This window comes from Urtica dioica, chromosome 6 (genome assembly GCF_054948205.1).
Source record: "Urtica dioica subsp. dioica isolate 48M chromosome 6, U.dioica_male_clone48M_v1_H2, whole genome shotgun sequence".
NCBI classification, from domain to species: Eukaryota; Viridiplantae; Streptophyta; class Magnoliopsida; order Rosales; family Urticaceae; genus Urtica; species Urtica dioica.
Genome location: NC_142761.1, coordinates 29,410,796 through 29,428,332, shown reverse-complemented (window position 1 = coordinate 29,428,332; position 17,537 = coordinate 29,410,796). Strand labels below are relative to the sequence as shown.

The 17,537-nt window shown below is 37.0% G+C and overlaps 1 protein-coding gene across 1 annotated transcript; it reads left to right on the top strand.

Moving 5' to 3' along the window:
- The first annotated feature begins 14,772 nt into the window (after positions 1 to 14,772).
- On the top strand, positions 14,773 to 17,315 carry LOC149393587 (plasmodesmata-located protein 2-like). The gene is made up of 3 exons (XM_089617396.1): positions 14,773 to 15,812; positions 16,572 to 16,682; positions 16,810 to 17,315. The coding sequence occupies exons 1-3, from the start codon at positions 15,041 to 15,043 to the stop codon at positions 16,815 to 16,817; spliced, it is 891 nt and encodes a 296-aa protein (XP_089473522.1). The 5' UTR covers positions 14,773 to 15,040; the 3' UTR covers positions 16,818 to 17,315.
- The last annotated feature ends 222 nt before the right edge of the window (positions 17,316 to 17,537 follow it).

The window sequence follows — 17,537 nt, the reverse complement described above, 5'->3', positions numbered from 1 at the left end:
GTAAATCTCCACAGCTCTCCGGACTCGCCGATGACCAGCGAATCAATGTGCCCCTTACTATAATTCCAAACTTCCACTCTGATATCCTTTTTCCATAACAAGTATAAGCCGCCGCTCGAGCGTACACCGTGCACCCCAAAGCCATTTGTAAAACCTAAACACCATTTGAGTCTCTCCACCCTTCGTCTTTTCAATTTAGTTTTCGAGATAGTCATTTCTGAGTTTGGTCCGCCCGTCCTTTATAAAAAAAAATATTTATTTTGTGGAGGGTTTAGTTTACTCATCCCTTTTCTCGATTCCGAAATTGCCAAAGACATCTGTTGAAGGGGCCCAAGAGAGTTCTTGACGAGATTAGCATTTTTCGACAGTATAGACCCCTATTTTCTTTGTTTGCTTTGTCAATCTTTTGCTTCTTGTTTTCATTACGAGACATCTATGTGCTGGAACGAAGTGTCGGCTTCTGTCTGAGATATTTGTATGACGGAATCCAATTATATGTGTTAATGAAAATTTTTCGTTAAAAAAAAAGTTTTAGTGTCATGTATTGGAGATGCTCTCAGAGTGTAAAAGATGTAAATACAAGTTGAAATTATATTAAAAAAATCATCAATAAAGACAAAACTGATGCTATACAATTTGGAAACCCATTAGCTTCCCAACATGTACACCGAAGTTTTGAGAGCGAGCGAAATGACATTGAAAATGATGGACATTGCATGTGATTTTCTATATAGCCATTTGACTTATAGTGTTTTGTACAATAGTCAATATTTTGTAAATTTTATGTAAATATCTACTTAAACTTATTTACAGCACTAAAAAAGACAGAAAAACCCAAAATAGACGGGAATATTTTTTGATATTTTTGTCTTTTTGAGTGCCGTAAATTAGTTGCGGTGGCTATTTAAAAAAACTTACAAAAGGTTGATTATTTAGCAATTCTTAGACTTGCGGTGGCTTTTTTTTTATCATAACAATAATTTTTTTAATAGCTTTGATTTCTTTTTAATTTATGGTTTACAATCTCATTCTGGAAAAAAAAAAGATTACAATTAAGAAAAAAAATATTTTTAAAAATAATTTAAAACATTCGATATTTTAAAGATATTTACACCGTTTGGCATAGCTTTGTTTTTAAAAAAAAAAAATTAAATTCAGTTTATGAAAAAAACTGCTTTATTTAAACTGACAGGTGTTTGGTAAATTGTTTGTAAAACAGTTGTTGCTGGTAACAAAAGTTGATTTAGCGTTTGGTAAAATAAATATATTATAGTAAAAAGACTAAAATATACATGTTCTTAAAAATTAAATAATAATTATTAATATGCTTATTTATATGCATATATATGAATTATAATTATAAACTAGATAGATATGGACAACAAAAAATTATTTTGTTTTTAATATAAAGTTATTTTAATTATTGACAAAAACTTAAACTACAAATTTATCGTTTCTACTAAACTTGCAGCAATCTCAACTCTTAACATGTCCATACTACTCGAAGAAGTCTGACACTCTTCATCTTGATCTTCAGTTGTGTCGTTTTCATCCCGTTCGCCATCGCCCTCAGTCTCATTGAATATTTCAAAATCCATCTCTTGTCTTGCATGCATTCGAACATAGTTATGTAGTGCCGTAGTAGCGATAACTATTTTTACTTGATTTTTGAATGGATAACTCGGCATGATATTCGGGATTCTCCATCTTTTTTTTCCACACTCCAAAGCTCCGCTCAATAACGCTGCTCATAGAAGAATGCGCGTGATTGAAGATTTCTTTGCTTGTATTAGGTTGAGTTCTTCTCGCACGAAAATGCTCTAGATGGTATATTTGACCTTTATACGGACCAAGATATCCAGGCAAACTAGGATAGCCAGCATCTACCAGATAATACTTTCCTGTTACATATCAAGTTTAATAAAATGATTTAGTTTAAACTGTATACAAGATAAAGCTACAAAAAAAATTATAGTCATACCTTCTGAAGGTTTTGGAAAGTTAATCTCAGTATCCCGAAGAGCGGCAGAGAAAACCCTTGAATCATGCGCACTACCTTCCCAACCAGCATACGCAAAAGTGAATTTCATATTAAAATCACAAACAACCTGTACATTTAGAGTTGGAATCTTCTTTCTACCGATAAACAATACTTGATCTGCTTGAGGTAAAGAAGCTGGAACGTGAACACCATATATAGCACCAATGCAATCCTTAAAAAAAACAAATATATCAATTAAAGTATACAAATTTTGTAATACGATATTGAAGAAAATAAATCACAAAAGTATGATCATAATACCTTAAAATGTGCATATATCTTGAATCGTTTGCTATTTCTTTGGGAGTACTCTTATATTCTGGATCAGCGGGTTTTATGACATCGACTCCCATGAGACATAATATGTCCAAAGTTTCCGAAAAATATCGATTTATCGTCTCACCAGTAAGTTGAAATATCTCTTGCACTAATCGGTTTCCTAGACCATGTCCTAGAATCATTAGAGTCATTCCTAAAATCTCCAATGCAGTTATATGTCTTGAACCTTTGAATCCGTAATTTGTTTCCAAGTTATTGCACAAACTTATGAAAATCTCTTTTTCCATTATGAACATTCTTTGGCACCAAATCTGTTTTTCCTCAACATCTCTTGAAGGAAAATATGCCCCGTTTTTTTTAATCCATACAAGGAACTTTACGAATGTATGTATCATAATAAATTTGCATCAAATGAGCAGTTTTCCGTATAAGGACAACGCGTTCGTTATTTTCTTTTTGGCAATAATTTCGAACTCATCATCTGATGTGATATCCATTTGGTCCTGAAAATAAATATGTAATATCGTAAGCCTAAATAACATTCGATGAAATCATTATTGATACTAAAAACGTAACTTAATATGTAAATAAAGTAAGAAACCAAAGAATTTAAACGAGACTAGCGTTTTCGTATTACATATTAGATTATTATAGTAAAACAAAATAAACAACAAAGGGAAATTAATAAACCAACAAATGAAAAACAATGAATCTAGTTCTCATATAAGATCGCTTATTAAATACAATTGATTAAAAATTCAAAAGCACGAGATATTTGGAGCTCCTCCTAGACTAGAGCCATAAACTAGATTATACTCGTAAGTGAACCAATAGCTTTTGAGTATGTGGATCTTTCATCGTTGCAAACATCTCTCTCTTTTCGCGACACTGAAATAGGCCGGTCGCAAAAAGCCACGTTGAATGTCATACTTCAATACCAGGCAGTGAAAAAACAATTACCATTACTTCAGCGATACTAGTACCAGACAAATCTTTGCATACTAAGTATATGGTGTAATTTAAATTTTAAGTCTGTAAATTTAATTTTTTTACGATCGAACCTTTATTTTACTACTCCACCACTCTTCACTTGCGTCGACGGTATTGTTGTTACCATTCCATCGAAGGCCAATTTCTTTTCCGATCAATTGCTTCCAGAGTTTCCATTCACCTTTCAATAACTCAAGCTTATTTTTCAACTGAGCTTTAGCTTATACTCTTTGTGTTTTCTGAGAAATATTTTTCACCGTATTCTCCCATCCTATTTTGGTGAACCTTGTTCCCGGTCGACGTCCAGCCTCAATCTTCGCAATACAAACGTCGCATAAGATATCAACCGCATTATTATCCCATATTGCTTTCGGTCGAGATCTTGTATCTTGATTTTCAACCATCTACAAATATAGATTTAATTCAAATAACTTTTTACTACAGCAACAAAAGAATATTTCAAAAATGAATAATTTTTACTATATAACATATAAAAATAGTAAATACTTAACTTTCAAAGAGAGATTCAATTTTTGTAATGTTTTATAAAAAAAAATTATTGACTCTAATTGTTGAAATAACTCAAGAAGGCTGGTTAAAAGTGTATTTACACTATACTCTAATTTTTTCACTGTACTATAATATTTTCACTATTTTATAAAAAAAATTATTGATTCTAATTGTTGAAATAATTCAAGAAAGCCGTTAAAAGTGTATTTTCACTATACTCTAATATTTTCACTATATTTTCAGTATAACACATGGTATGACAAAAGTGTTAATTATTATTTGGGTTATTTTTATTGATTACATAATTAGATATTTTAACTATATGTGTATCTTATTCTTAACACAAGCGTATGTTAAAAGCTATGCCATTTTTTTCAGTGACTCTTAAGTGATCAAGTGAGTGTTAACTCTTTCTTAGAGAGAGAGAGAGAGAGAGAGTTATACACAGAACGCTCATGCTGACATAAATACACCACAAATTTTTTTTAGAGCGAGAGAGAGTGAGACACCGAACGCCGGGGAAACAAAGGCGGTGGTCAGAGCTCGCGATTGGCGTCGGAGTTTATTTGAGCTCTAGGGTTTTTGGTTTGGGGACTTTTAGCTGATTTTATTTTGTTTGGGGGTTTTGAGCTCTAGGGTTTCTGGTTTGGGGGTTTTTAGCTGATTTTATTTTGTTTCAACCTTGAGATCGGCGTCGGAGTATTGGAAGAGGACATTTTCGTCGTGGATTAGGGTTTGCCTCGGGGCGACTCAGCAGAGGTGGACTAGGCGCTCGACGGCGGAGCAGGCGGTGGAGGAGTCGAAGATCGCGACATAGCGGCGCTACGATAACTGATTAATCAGAGGTATGTTTCAATTTCCCTCATTGATTTCAATTTGTTTTATTTTGTCACTCTTTTAATCTGTTTGTTTGTGTTTTATTGATTCCAATAAGAAAATGATTTGATCAAACAAGCTGTTACTAATACAGCGATGTGAAACTGCTAAACTAGCTCTAAATTGAAATTAGAGCGATAATGTGAAACTGCTAAACAAGTTGTTGATGCTTTTAAATTTAAATTTTAGCATTAGGAGAGAGATGTTTTCAACTTTTTCCTTGATATGTTCTTTGATCTAATAGGGAGTTGTCCACACGGGAAATATTAGAGCGATAATGTGAAACTACCAACCTGGATCTGTTCTTTTCAAGTTTTTCCACACGAGAAATATTCAGAGAGTGATTACAAGAGATAGCCTTGAGTTAGCGTTGTACAGGTTTGATTTTTTCGTATGGCTCTATATTTTTTGAAGCTCGGAGATGTGAATTCTAATTATTTATACATTTCATTTTATTGAGAATTCTGTTGAGAAATTTTAGGAGATGTTCATGTTTTCTTCTTTTCGATTGAGTTTCTATCGCTTAGTGTCCGATAAGTTAAAGATTTTAGGAGATTAATTTCGGGATTTCACAAATACATGAGGATATTTAAGTAATTGTATACCAGGAGGCTTAAACGAATTTTTTAAAAGCAAAGATTCCTAGCTTTTCCGACTCACGTACGTTTTCAGAAATCGTTTTTGAAATTTTTTCTGCAAACTGTTTTACCAAACGTTAAAAAACAGTTTAGATTTTTGTAAAAACAAAAACAGGATTGTCAAATGGGATTATAGTTTTTAAAACACTCCTGCAATTTTTTTTTTCTTGAAAGATGTATATAGGATGTTTAATTATATGTATATTAATTTATAATCATACAACATTTAATAATTGTAAGACAAAATATTTGAGACAGTATATTGAAAAATCGACCGCCGTAGTAACTAAGAGAGAAATTTCATTAATTAGACTTAAAAATTGATTAAATATCAAGATTAGACCCTAACGTTTTAAAATATCTAAAAATAGACTTTTGGACCCAAAACGGACAAATATACCCCTTAAACATTTTGAATGAGCTTTCCCTCCTCCTATCTCACTCGACATCTCTCTCTCTCTTTCTCTCAACAAAAAATTCCTGTACGATTCAATACGACCTTGTACGACGTGATACAATCTGGTACGAGTGAATACGGTGGCGTACGATGGACAAGGTTCGATCTCGGGCGGCGGTGGAGGTCAGAAATCCTGAGCTTCAAAACCAAGTAAAAAGGTAAGTTTTCATGTAATTTCTTGTTAAACATCATTGAAAATAGTTAGAATAGGGTTTATGACTTAGTTATTATCTGATTTGAGTTGATTTGAGGTGATTTGGGTCGGATTTAGAATATTAGGGTTTGAAATTAGGGCCAGTGTACGATGAGGTTGATGCATCGTACGATGTCGTACGATGCTGTACGATGTCGTACGATGAAATTCATAGAACTGTACGATGGGATACGATGGTGTACGATGGGTTTAAGATTTTGCTTCAAAAATTGTCGTACGATACCATACGATGGCGTACGATGCTATACGATATGGTACGATGTTGTACGATAGTTGTAAAAAAAATTTAATTTTTTTGTTATACGATGCTATACGAGTATGTACGATGCCATACGATGAATTATGATTCTGACCTCCCATTCTCGGGTCGTATCACGTACGGTGGGACGGGGATCTTGAAGGTTGTACGGAGGAGATTCGATGAGCTCGGGATAAAAGATCGAATCCTCGAGACTCCGTTCGAGTAATTTTTTTCGGAGAGCGAGCTCGGCTTCTCACCGGTGCTCGTTACATACTTTCCTTCAGAAGAAGATCGAGGCGACGGTACGGGGGGAGATATATTTTGGGATCGGAGGCAAACGAGTAAGATTTGGACGCCTCGAGTACGCACTCGTCTCGGGGATGAGCTATGAAGACGGTCCGACGAAAACCGAACAAGACGAGCGAAACAGCGATCGATTGATCACAGACTACTTGAACGGCGTCGTCGGAAGCAGGTTGAGCGCGTTGATCAACGCGTTCACCATATGTCAGAGCCATGACGACGCGTTCAAGCTCGGGCTGCTCATATTTGTCTATGGGTATCTTCTGGGACAGCCGGCCAACAAAGTCATCGAGGAAAGGTGGCAGAAATTTCTGTACATCGTAGAAGACCTCCCCTTCTTCTTCAAGATGCCTTGGGGAAATTTGAGTTGGGTGGAGACGTATTCCAGCCTCTCGGTGAACCTAAGGCATTATCACGAGACGCTGCAGAAGAAGTTGAAGGACAAGCCGGACGTGGCTCAGAAAGAGGCCAAGTACACATTGACGGGTAATCTTCATACCCTTCATTACTGGGCGTATGAGGCTATCCCAGAGATCGGGATGAGGTTCGGGTCGAACCAGGGGAATCGTGTGCCCAGGATGCACTCGTGGTCTAGTAATGTGGTCATCATGGGCCAAGACATCGAGGCCGTCTTGAATAAAAAAAACGGTAACTTTTTATTATTTAAATTTTATTAAATGTATGTTACATTATTTTGGAATATTAATAATTGTTTTTGGTTTCGTAGGTGGGTGTTCTTCAAATGCTGAGACCAAGGGCAGCAGAGAAAGAATTTTTCACTCTCCTCGAGACACAGACGAGCAAATGTCTGTATCCCAAAGAAGTCGAGGGAGAAGATGCGACAGAGCCGCGAGATATCGAAGAAGAAATAGATCGAGTCGCGAATGTTGCAGAAGATGTCATCGTCGGAGACTCCGACGACGAACACGTGTCAGACACTCCCGGTGTTCGACTTGGTAGTCCCACCACTCCCACAATGGGATCGAGGCCCACACCGACCACTCCCGCAATGGGATCAAGGCCCACACCGACCCCTCGCGCCGACATTCCCCAGCCCTTTGTCATAACACGGGAAATGTGGGAAGAAATGCGAGCTTCCCAAGAACAACTGCGAGCATCCCAAGAACAAATGCTGCAGTCACAAGGGATAGTCTTACATGCTCTTAGCACGAGCGGCCGTAGAATTGAGCGCATTAGGGAAAACCAGGTTAGATTTAAATCAAGTTATATCTAAGTTGAAATTTCATTTTAGAGTTAAGTTTAAATTTCATTTTATATTTAAGTTTAAATTTCATTTAACGTTTTAAAGTTAAGTTTAAATTTCATTTTAACGTTTTAGAGTTAAGTTTAAATTTAATTTAACGTTTTAGAGTTAAGTTTAAATTTAATTTAACGTTTTAAAGTTAAGTTTAAATATCATTATAGTTTAACTTTAATTTAACGGTTTAGGGTTACCCTTAAATTTAATTTAACGTTTTAGAGTTAAGTTTAAATTTTATTTAACGTTTTAGAGTTAAGTTTAAATATCATTTTAGTTTAACTTTAATTTAACGTTTTAGAGTTAAGTTTAAATTTAATTTAACGTTTTAGAGTTAAGTTTAAATTTAATTCAACTTTAAATATCATTTATTTTTATTTTTAGTTTTTGTGACAAGTTTAAATTTCGTGACATATTTTGTTACTTTGACTTGCAGCTTGATATGTGGAAGAGGCTGAACATTTTGTTCGAGGAAGAAACGGGCTTGCCTGGGGCTGAGATTCCCACGACCCAAGCTGATGATCGTCGTAAACGCCGCCGGACCCCTCCTCCTCCTCCGGCGGCTGGTCAAAATCCGGCGTCTTCATCGCACGAGCCGTCTTCTTCGCATAGCGAGTCATCGAAGAAGTGGAAGAAGCCGTCTTCTACGCATCACGAGTCGTCGAAGCGATCGGAGATCAGGCCGGTGACTTCGCCCAGGTTGTCGACGTCTTCGTCGAGTCCTCGTAGAGAAGACATTCCGGATAAGCAACGCCCGCTCACAACTCCGCTTATAAGGAAAAGCCACAAGGCACAACTTAATCCGCCACGTCCAAATCGGCAAGTGCGACAGAAGTCGTCGCGTTGGGCCGATTTCACTGATCCGACGAGACCCAAGTATTCAGAAAAGCCGATCCCCAAGTTCAACCCGTTGAAGGACGCGAAGCTAAAAGAGTTTGATAATTTCGTTAAGTGGTTGCGGACAAAAAAAGTGGGACGGCAAGTTCATGGAGTCTACTCACCTGAAGACGTGCGACGGAGACACGAATTTCTTCGACACGATATTGACAGAAACCAGATGGCTGCATGATTCGGTACGTTATTAATTATATAATTTAACTTTCCCTATCAATTTAAAATAACACTATATGTTTGTTATGTCTCAGCATATTGATGCTATAATTCACATGATTCGGGCTCGCCAACGAGCTCTCGACGGATATCGGCAAGACGTCCGAATCATGGATTGTCGGTGGGTCCAGCATGTGTACGGCCGATTCACCACGGAAGAAGCGAACATCAAGAAGGCCATCGAGCCGGGGGCAGAGCCCGAACCCGTGGACTGGGACATGAGGGCAACTATTACCCCGATGACTGGGTATAGGGACACCGATATTTTCCCTTGGGATGGTGCTCGTGAGATCATGTTCGTCGTGAACTTCAAGAACCTTCATTGGTTCACATTTCGGATCGACATCCAGGCCTGGACCATTACCGTCCTCGATTGCCAAAATGATCTCATGCAGTCGTCGAATAATCAAAAGGACTTCACGGAGATGATGGAGGTACGTAAAATGTTATGTTATTCACAATTATTACCTTTATTTGTGGTTAATTAAATTATAAGGGTTACTTAACATTGCTAAAGTGTTTATTATTCAGACTTGGACTCGAGCATTTGCTAGGATTGTGGCCATAGGTGGTTTCTTCAAGAACCATCCCAACTCTTATCGGGAGAGTGAGCACGGTGAAATTAAGTTCACTAACCTGACGTGGCTCGTCGATGACAATGTCCCACAATGTGCATACAGGTAAACATGTTTACATTTTTTTTGTTACAATTATTTTAGAAGTTTTTTTTTTTTTACAAGTTAGGATATTCAACTTTTTTTGAAAAGTTATTTTACAAGTTTGTTTATTTTTTGACAAGATTTTTTACGAGTTCTTTTAAAAAAAGTTTTTTTGACTAGTTAATTGAACTTTTTTTTACAAGTTTTAAACAATTATGTTTTTATTGACAAGTTATTTTAGAAGTTTGTTTTTTTTTTTTTACAAGTTATGATATTCAACTTTTTTTGAAAAGTTATTTTACAAGTTTGTTTATTTTTTGACAAGATTTTTTACAAGTTCTTTTAAAAAAGTTTTTTTGACTAGTTCATTGAACTTTTTTTTGACAAGTTTTAAACAATTATGTTTTTATTGACAAGTTATTTTAGAAGTTTTTTTTTTTTTTTTACAAGTTATGATATTCAACTTTTTTTGAAAAGTTATTTTACAAGTTTGTTTATTTTTGACAAGATTTTTTACAAGTTCTTTTAAAAAAAAGTGTTTTTGACTAGTTAATTGAACTTTTTTTGACAAGTTTTAAACAATTATGTTTTTATTGACAAGTTATTTTAGAAGTTTGACAAACTCTTTTACTTATTTTTGTGTTGTAGCGGTGATTGCGGGATGTTCGCAGTGAAGTATGTCGAGCACATAGTACTAAACGAATCATTTGACACTCTTCAAAGTGTCAATATGAGAACATTCATGAAGAAATGGTGCGTGGATTTATTCTACAACCACCTTATCTCGTGATTTTGTAATTTCGGATGTTTTTTTTTTAATCTTTTTTTTTTGTATGTATGTAATAGTACCTTATAAACATATTATCGAGATGGTTTTTTTAATATTGACTTTCACCCGCCATCAATTTTTTTTATTTTCCGGAACTGCTAATATTAAGAAATAGACATTTCTTCTCCAAATCATCATTCCCTATACAAAGACTAGATCAATATTTAATCATCATTCCTCAGCTTCATGTTGTTATGATGTGATGAGAAATAGATAATTAACCTTGAAACTTAATGCTTTCCAGAGTTGAATCGAAAAAAAGGTCCATGAGACGGATGAAACTCCATTAAACAAAATAAAAAGGTCACTCAAATAAACGTCAAAGTTTTAAACTTAAAAAATAAGACCAAGTCTAAAGTTTTAATCCCTCCAAGTGCATGTTTTTCTGTTATGTCCCCTACCACCACATTTCCCCCATTTTCGCTGGATAACAACCTTTTCGCCTTGAGATGGGTATCAATTAATCCTTCTTCTTCCTTGTTTACTTTTCTTCGGTCGACCGGCTTGCTTCTTTTCAACGGGTTCCGAAACTTTCATGTTTTTTATCTCATCCGGGACATCCCATTGATCTTCATTGCCAACCGGATATATGGCTTCCTTGTACATCTCATCCACGTCTCCTTCAAATAAAAGTCACTGCATAACGAGTACACGTCCACGCTTCGATGTTGGACTGCTGCAATAGGATGCTCGCACGGGATATTCAATTGTTGTGGTAGTCCGCAAGTGCATGTCTTCGCCATAAGGTCTACATCGAAATCACCTCTTGCGTCTTTGACATGACATTCATATAGACCAAGCCCGTACGCATTGACGAACTGTGCCTTATTATTTAGCTGTGCGAGATCATTTTGCCACGTTGGTGCCAATTTTGTGTTCAACTTGTTCGCTATCTCTTCTCGTTCAAAAAACCAAGTTTGGAGTGTGAATCGAATAAACTCGAAAAACGTCGTAATGGGAAATGTCCTAGCATTCCTTGTTTTGTTGTTGAAGCTTTCTGCGTTGTTGCTCGTCATTAGGTCGTACCTATATAAAACATACTTGATTTATATAATCAACGACATAAAAAATTCAGTACAAAAGAAGTTCTAGACTTTTACCATTTTCCGAGAAAGAAAGCTCTGGCCCACCGATCGACACCAACTTCTTCGAGATACTTTGCCATCTCGACATCCTTACGTCTCAACTGTCTAAAATTAGCTTCGAATGCTGTTTTACTGAAGGTTTAAGCTGCATCGTAAAGTTCAAAGCGACAATGGTCTGTCTTGAACTTGTGTTGGACATTCAGTTGTAAATGATGGTAACATGCTCCGTGAGGGATATCAGGAAACACAACCTCGACACCATGTATGATGCTAACGTGGCGATCGGATATGAACGCCAAATTAGGTACGTCTTCACCGATAGCTTCTCGCAATCTTCTCAAAAACCAAATCCAAGAAGCATGACACTCGCTATCTACAACTCCAAATGCAAGTGGATATAATTGTGAATTCGCATCCATTGCAATTGCACAAAGCAACTGTCCGCCGTATTTTGTCTTCAGAAATGCACCGTCCAATGCTATGACCGGCCGACATGCTTTGAAGCCTCTACGACATGCCCCAATGGAAAAGAAAGCATACTTGAATTTGTCACCATCTTGCACAAAGTCTGTTAACGTCCCAGGATTCTTTTGCTTTAACATGTACAACCAAGACGGTAACTTCTGGTACGATTGTTCGGGCGTACCCCGCACGTACCCAATAGCTTTCTCCCTGGATCTCCAAGCTTTCAAATACGATATGTTCACACCCCATCTTGTCTTCACTTCTTCCCTGACGTTATGCGCCGAATACTCCGCCATAGAGTTAATTGAGTACTTGTCTTTAAATACGTGACCGATGAGCCATGGTGCTGCTCCTCGATGGCCCTCAACAACACGCCCACATGAGTGTTTACCCTTGTACGACGTAATCTCCCACATCTCAGACCACTGCACGACACCCCTCAACCTCCATGTGCATCTCTCGTCTTTGCATAGAACATACCATCTCTTTTTCGAAGAAGATTTCACTCTAAATTCGAAATTATGTTTCAACGCGTACAGGTGGATATGTTTCGTCAGTTCATGCTTGTTTTCAAATTGTTGCCCAATATATATTTCTTATGAGCTACCTATTAGTTTCAAAGGTTAGTTAAACAATAGGTGGTTTCATATTATACTTGAATCTCATTTGAATCGACTTAAATTACCTGTAGAAGAATGACTTGGATAATGACTCGGGTTTTCCTTCACAACATCATCGGCGGTGAACTCGGGTGCTTTCCATGAATAAGGAACGATAGGTGATCCGATCATCGGAGGCTCACGCTGACATTGACCCGATGGTTCACAATGACCCGTTGAACTGTAAACGTTTCCACAAATTCTTCATATTCTTCGGGATTGGCGAATTCTTCAAATTCTTCACCTCTACCATTGTTATCTCCGTCATATCCGTCACTATTCTCTTCATCACCATCGCCACCTTCGTTTTCATCACCTTCGCCACCTTCGTTTTCATCACCTTCGCCATCTTCGTATTCATCACCATTGTGTCCATCATATTCGTCACTGTTGTGATTACAATCTCTATCACGCCTGTATACTTCGTCACCGTTTTCGGCACCGTTGTACTCGTTAAACAAGTCCTCGTCACAGCCACCGTCTTTGTTTTCAATTATAGGATCATTTTGTCGATCCTCGATAACAAGTGTATTCCGTCTCTTCTTCGGTTCATTGCGAGACACCCTTCCAACTTCCACATCTTTTCCTTTATATACTCCTCGATACGCAATAGGTGCAATGATCTGTTTCGGTACCAAACTTACACAAAGTGGAAATCTATTACGATATTTGTGCTTCATAAAATGCGAAACATCACCATTGTCCTTCAATACGGCAGGACCCAGCGGAATTGTACCCACTGTGTATGGGACTTCGAGTTTTAAGTCGAACGCGAATCTGTCTAACTCGAACTTCTCGTATAACAAATCTACTAACTCCGTGTACGTTACCTCTTTCGGAACTACGAATGCACGCATTTCTGATTGGTGAAAACCCATTGGTGTCATTCCTTCTCCCCAAGTGCCGTTAATCATGACAAAAACTGCAAAAAAACAGATAAGCTATGCAAAATTAGCTTCTATATCGTACAGCATCGTACAACATCGTACAATATCGTACAGAGATGCATCAGCATCGTACAGTATCGTACAGCATCGTAAAGCATCGTACATAGGGCAATTTTTTTTTTTCTAAATTTCATCGTACAAAAAGTTAAATCTAATCATACCACATCGTATACCATCGTACAAACAAGTTAAAACTCAGATTTTGGACTTTGTTTTCAGATCTGATCGATTTTTTTTGCTACATTCTATCATATACAATCATAAACTTTGTAAAAATGATTAAGTTAGTAATCTTACCCATGATTCTTTTGAAACTCGCTTAAGTAGAGAGGATTTGAGTAGATTTGAGTGTGATTGAAATGATAAAAATGAAGAGTGAGAGATGTATAGGGTTCAGAGGGGTATTTTTGTCCGATTTTGGGTCAAAAATCCATATTTAGATATTTTTAAACATTAAGGTCTAATCTTGATATTTAATGGCTTATTAAGCCAATTAATGAAATTACTCAAGTAAGAAGAGTCAACTAGAGGCTATAGAAGGAAGAAAACAAAACAATTTACAATTACCCACCTCTGAATTTTCAAACTCCATGATCAATGCAAATGTACTTTAGTCAAAACCCCAGCTCACTTTTTTTTACTCCTTCAAAAAAACCAGATTCCTTCACTCACACACAACACAACTCTCACAACAAATACAATCCTACAAAACAAACCTTCTCATCTACACAAGGGAATAATATTACAGCTTTCAAAGTATGATCCAGTTAAATATTTAACTTTAAACCCCATTTTGTTCTCATTTTCTATATTAACTTTAAATTAATCACACGCATACCACTGAGATACCAACAACTAAAAATTAACCTTTACTAGATTTATTTTATTTTTCTCCCCAAAGTCACTGTGTCACAGCACCTTCAAACAAACCACCCCCAGTTCTAATTTCTATACATTGTACTATTTTCTTTTGCAAACAAAACAAAATAAACAATAAATATCTAATCAACCCAAATAAAGATGCCTCACCCCTCCTCTGCACATATTCAGAGGTAGGGTAAGCTAAGCAAGGCCTCCAAAAATATAATATATTATACATCCCAAAAATGATAATTATAAAAGAGTGTTATATATATATATATATATATATATATATATATATATATATATATATATATATTTAAAAAAAGAGTTATATGGGTAACCCAGGCCATTACCGATAACTCACTATTAATTAAAGTACAAGTATAAACACTCAAACTCTTTAAAAACTATATTGTAAACTACACTACACACTTTCCATTTCCTAGCCAAAAAAAAAAAAAAAAAACTGAGTTTAGAAGCAAAGAGGTTGAATCAAGACCTCACTTTTCCCATCCTCTCGTCTCTCAAACACCATTTCCATTTCCATTTCAGGCCATGCTTTGAAATCCCCCACCCATTTCCTCTCACCTTTTTAAACAAAACGCCATTGAAGAAATGCCAATTCACAATCCAACCCCGCTACTTATAATCTCCCTCATCCTAGCCCTCACCGCCATAGTCTCGCCAGCTTCCACCGACTACACAGCGCTGGTCTACAAAGGCTGCTCAAAGCAAACCCTAAACGATCCAAGCGGATCGTACCGCCAGAGCCTCGCAACTCTCACGGCGGCGCTGGTCCAACAGTCGACCAAATCGCGGTTCTCCAAATCCTCGTCCGGCCAATTCCAAGGCCGATTCCAATGCCGCGGCGACCTCTCCGCTGGCGACTGCTCCGCCTGCGTCGCCCGCCTCCCCTCCGCCGCGTCGTCGCTCTGCGGCCCCTCTGTCGCCGCCGCTAGGGTTCAGCTCGTCGGCTGCTACATCGCCTACGAGGTCTCGGGATTCGCGCAGATCTCGGGGCTCGATCTCCTCTTCAAGACTTGCGGATCGTCCTCGGCGGCCGGAGCGGGGTTCGAGGAGCGGCGTGGCACGGCTCTGTCGGTGCTGGAGAACGGAATCACCTCCGGGAATGGATTCTACGCCGGGAGCTACCAGGGAGTGTATGTGGTGGGACAGTGCGAGGGAGAGCTCGGTGGCTCTGACTGCGGCGAGTGTGTGAAGACCGCCGTGCAGAGATCGGAGGTCGAGTGCGGTGGAGCCATTTCCGGCCAGGTCTATCTTCATAAGTGCTTTATAAGCTACAGCTATTATCCTAATGGAGTTCCCCGGAGATCTTCTTCTTCTGCTTCCGATGGTGAAGGTGGCGGCGGAGGTGGTGGTGGTTCAGGTGACACTCTCAAAAATTAACTGACAGATTAAATAAAATTAAAAAGATTAGGATTATTTTAGGCGCAGTATGGGATATAGATTACTTAATAAATAAAGGTATTTTATAAATATTTGAAATAGTTATAAAGGGGTATTGTTGGAATATATACATTATAACGTTTGGTATAAAAATGGCGTAATGCTATTGGATGTGGCACATTCTATAAATACTAAAATGACTGTAGCAAGTGTTTTAGCCGACTCTGAAGCAAAACAAAGCAAATCTACAACTTATTTGTTTACTACTATGAAAATATATTGACTCTTTAAGTAATGTATATATAGATATATTATCATACAATTTACTATTTTAACGTAATTTCACACCCCTCTCGTGCGTTCAATCCCGCATAGTTGTCTTAAAAAAAAAAATTTACTATTTTAAACTTAAGAATTTTTTAGAACATGCTTAATAGTGTTTTTGTTAACCCATAGCAACGCGACGGGTCATGCGACGGGTAACAAAACTCGTTGATGCTAAAACTGCACCATTTTTTAGTGTGATTTGCAAAAATTAAAAACAAAAGAGGGTTCATAGCTCTTGTTCAAAGCTTTTTTATTTTTTCAGACCGGATAGTTCAAAGCCAGTTGAATGCACAAATTATTTTTTTCTTTCTTTCTAAATTTGCTTTAATGTAAGGATGGGATTAAGTTTATTTTGTTTGTTTGATTCGGTTGCTTTAATTAAAAAAAATTTATAAATATTTTGGTAACGCAGGGAATGGAAATACAGGGAAGACTGTGGCCATAATATTAGGAGGAGCGGCTGGGGTGGGGTTTGTTCTCATTTGCTTGTTATTTGCTAGAAATTTGATGAAGAAACACGATGGTACGTATATTTATGAATGTATACATACATGCCTTTATTTAGGAGTGTATATAAAAAGCTGGGATCTTTATTTGCTTTTCTAATTCGAATGCTTTTCTCATTATTGGAATTGTGTTATTTTGTGCAGATTATTGACAGGCAGGGAAAAAGAAAGGAAGGCTCTCTTTTGAGGTGGACACTTCTTACTCACTCCAAAGGGTTTTTTTTTTTTTTTTTCCTTATTTTTATTTTGGCAGAAATAGAGACCGTTTATGAGAGAGAGAAAGAGAGAGAGAGAGAGAGAGAGAGAGAGAGAGAGAGAGAGAGAGAGGCTTTCTTAAAAATATTGGGTAAAGAATTTGTTAGGGAGACGTAATTAGAGAGGAGGAGATTTTCAGATGATGATTTAGATATTTTTTTTCTCACACAAATGTGAAAATTTCATGTAGGAATTGAATGGTATTTTTGTATCTTCGAAAAAGAAAAGAAAGCAAGAAAAAAAAGAGATGAGGATATATATGGGTTTAACAGTGCATTTGAACAATTTTGACTTTTTAAATATTCTTTATAGTGGTGCCTTTTTTTATTTTATATAAAATAGTATTTATTTCTTTTAGGCCAAAGCCCATGTGGGGTCTTTGTCCTTTTTTTCCACTTTGTCCTTCTCTATGCTAATGCTTCTCGTATTTATTCATTCAAAATCTCTCTCTCTCTCTCTCTCTCTCTCTCTCTCTCTCTCTCCAAGACAATAAAAACGCATTAGCTCACATCACAGTAATTGCTTTGTTATGTATTTCTTTATTGTCTGACGATGAGAGTGACAATGTATTTAAGGCAATCTTCATTGATGGACATAGCTTTAAAGTTAAACCATGA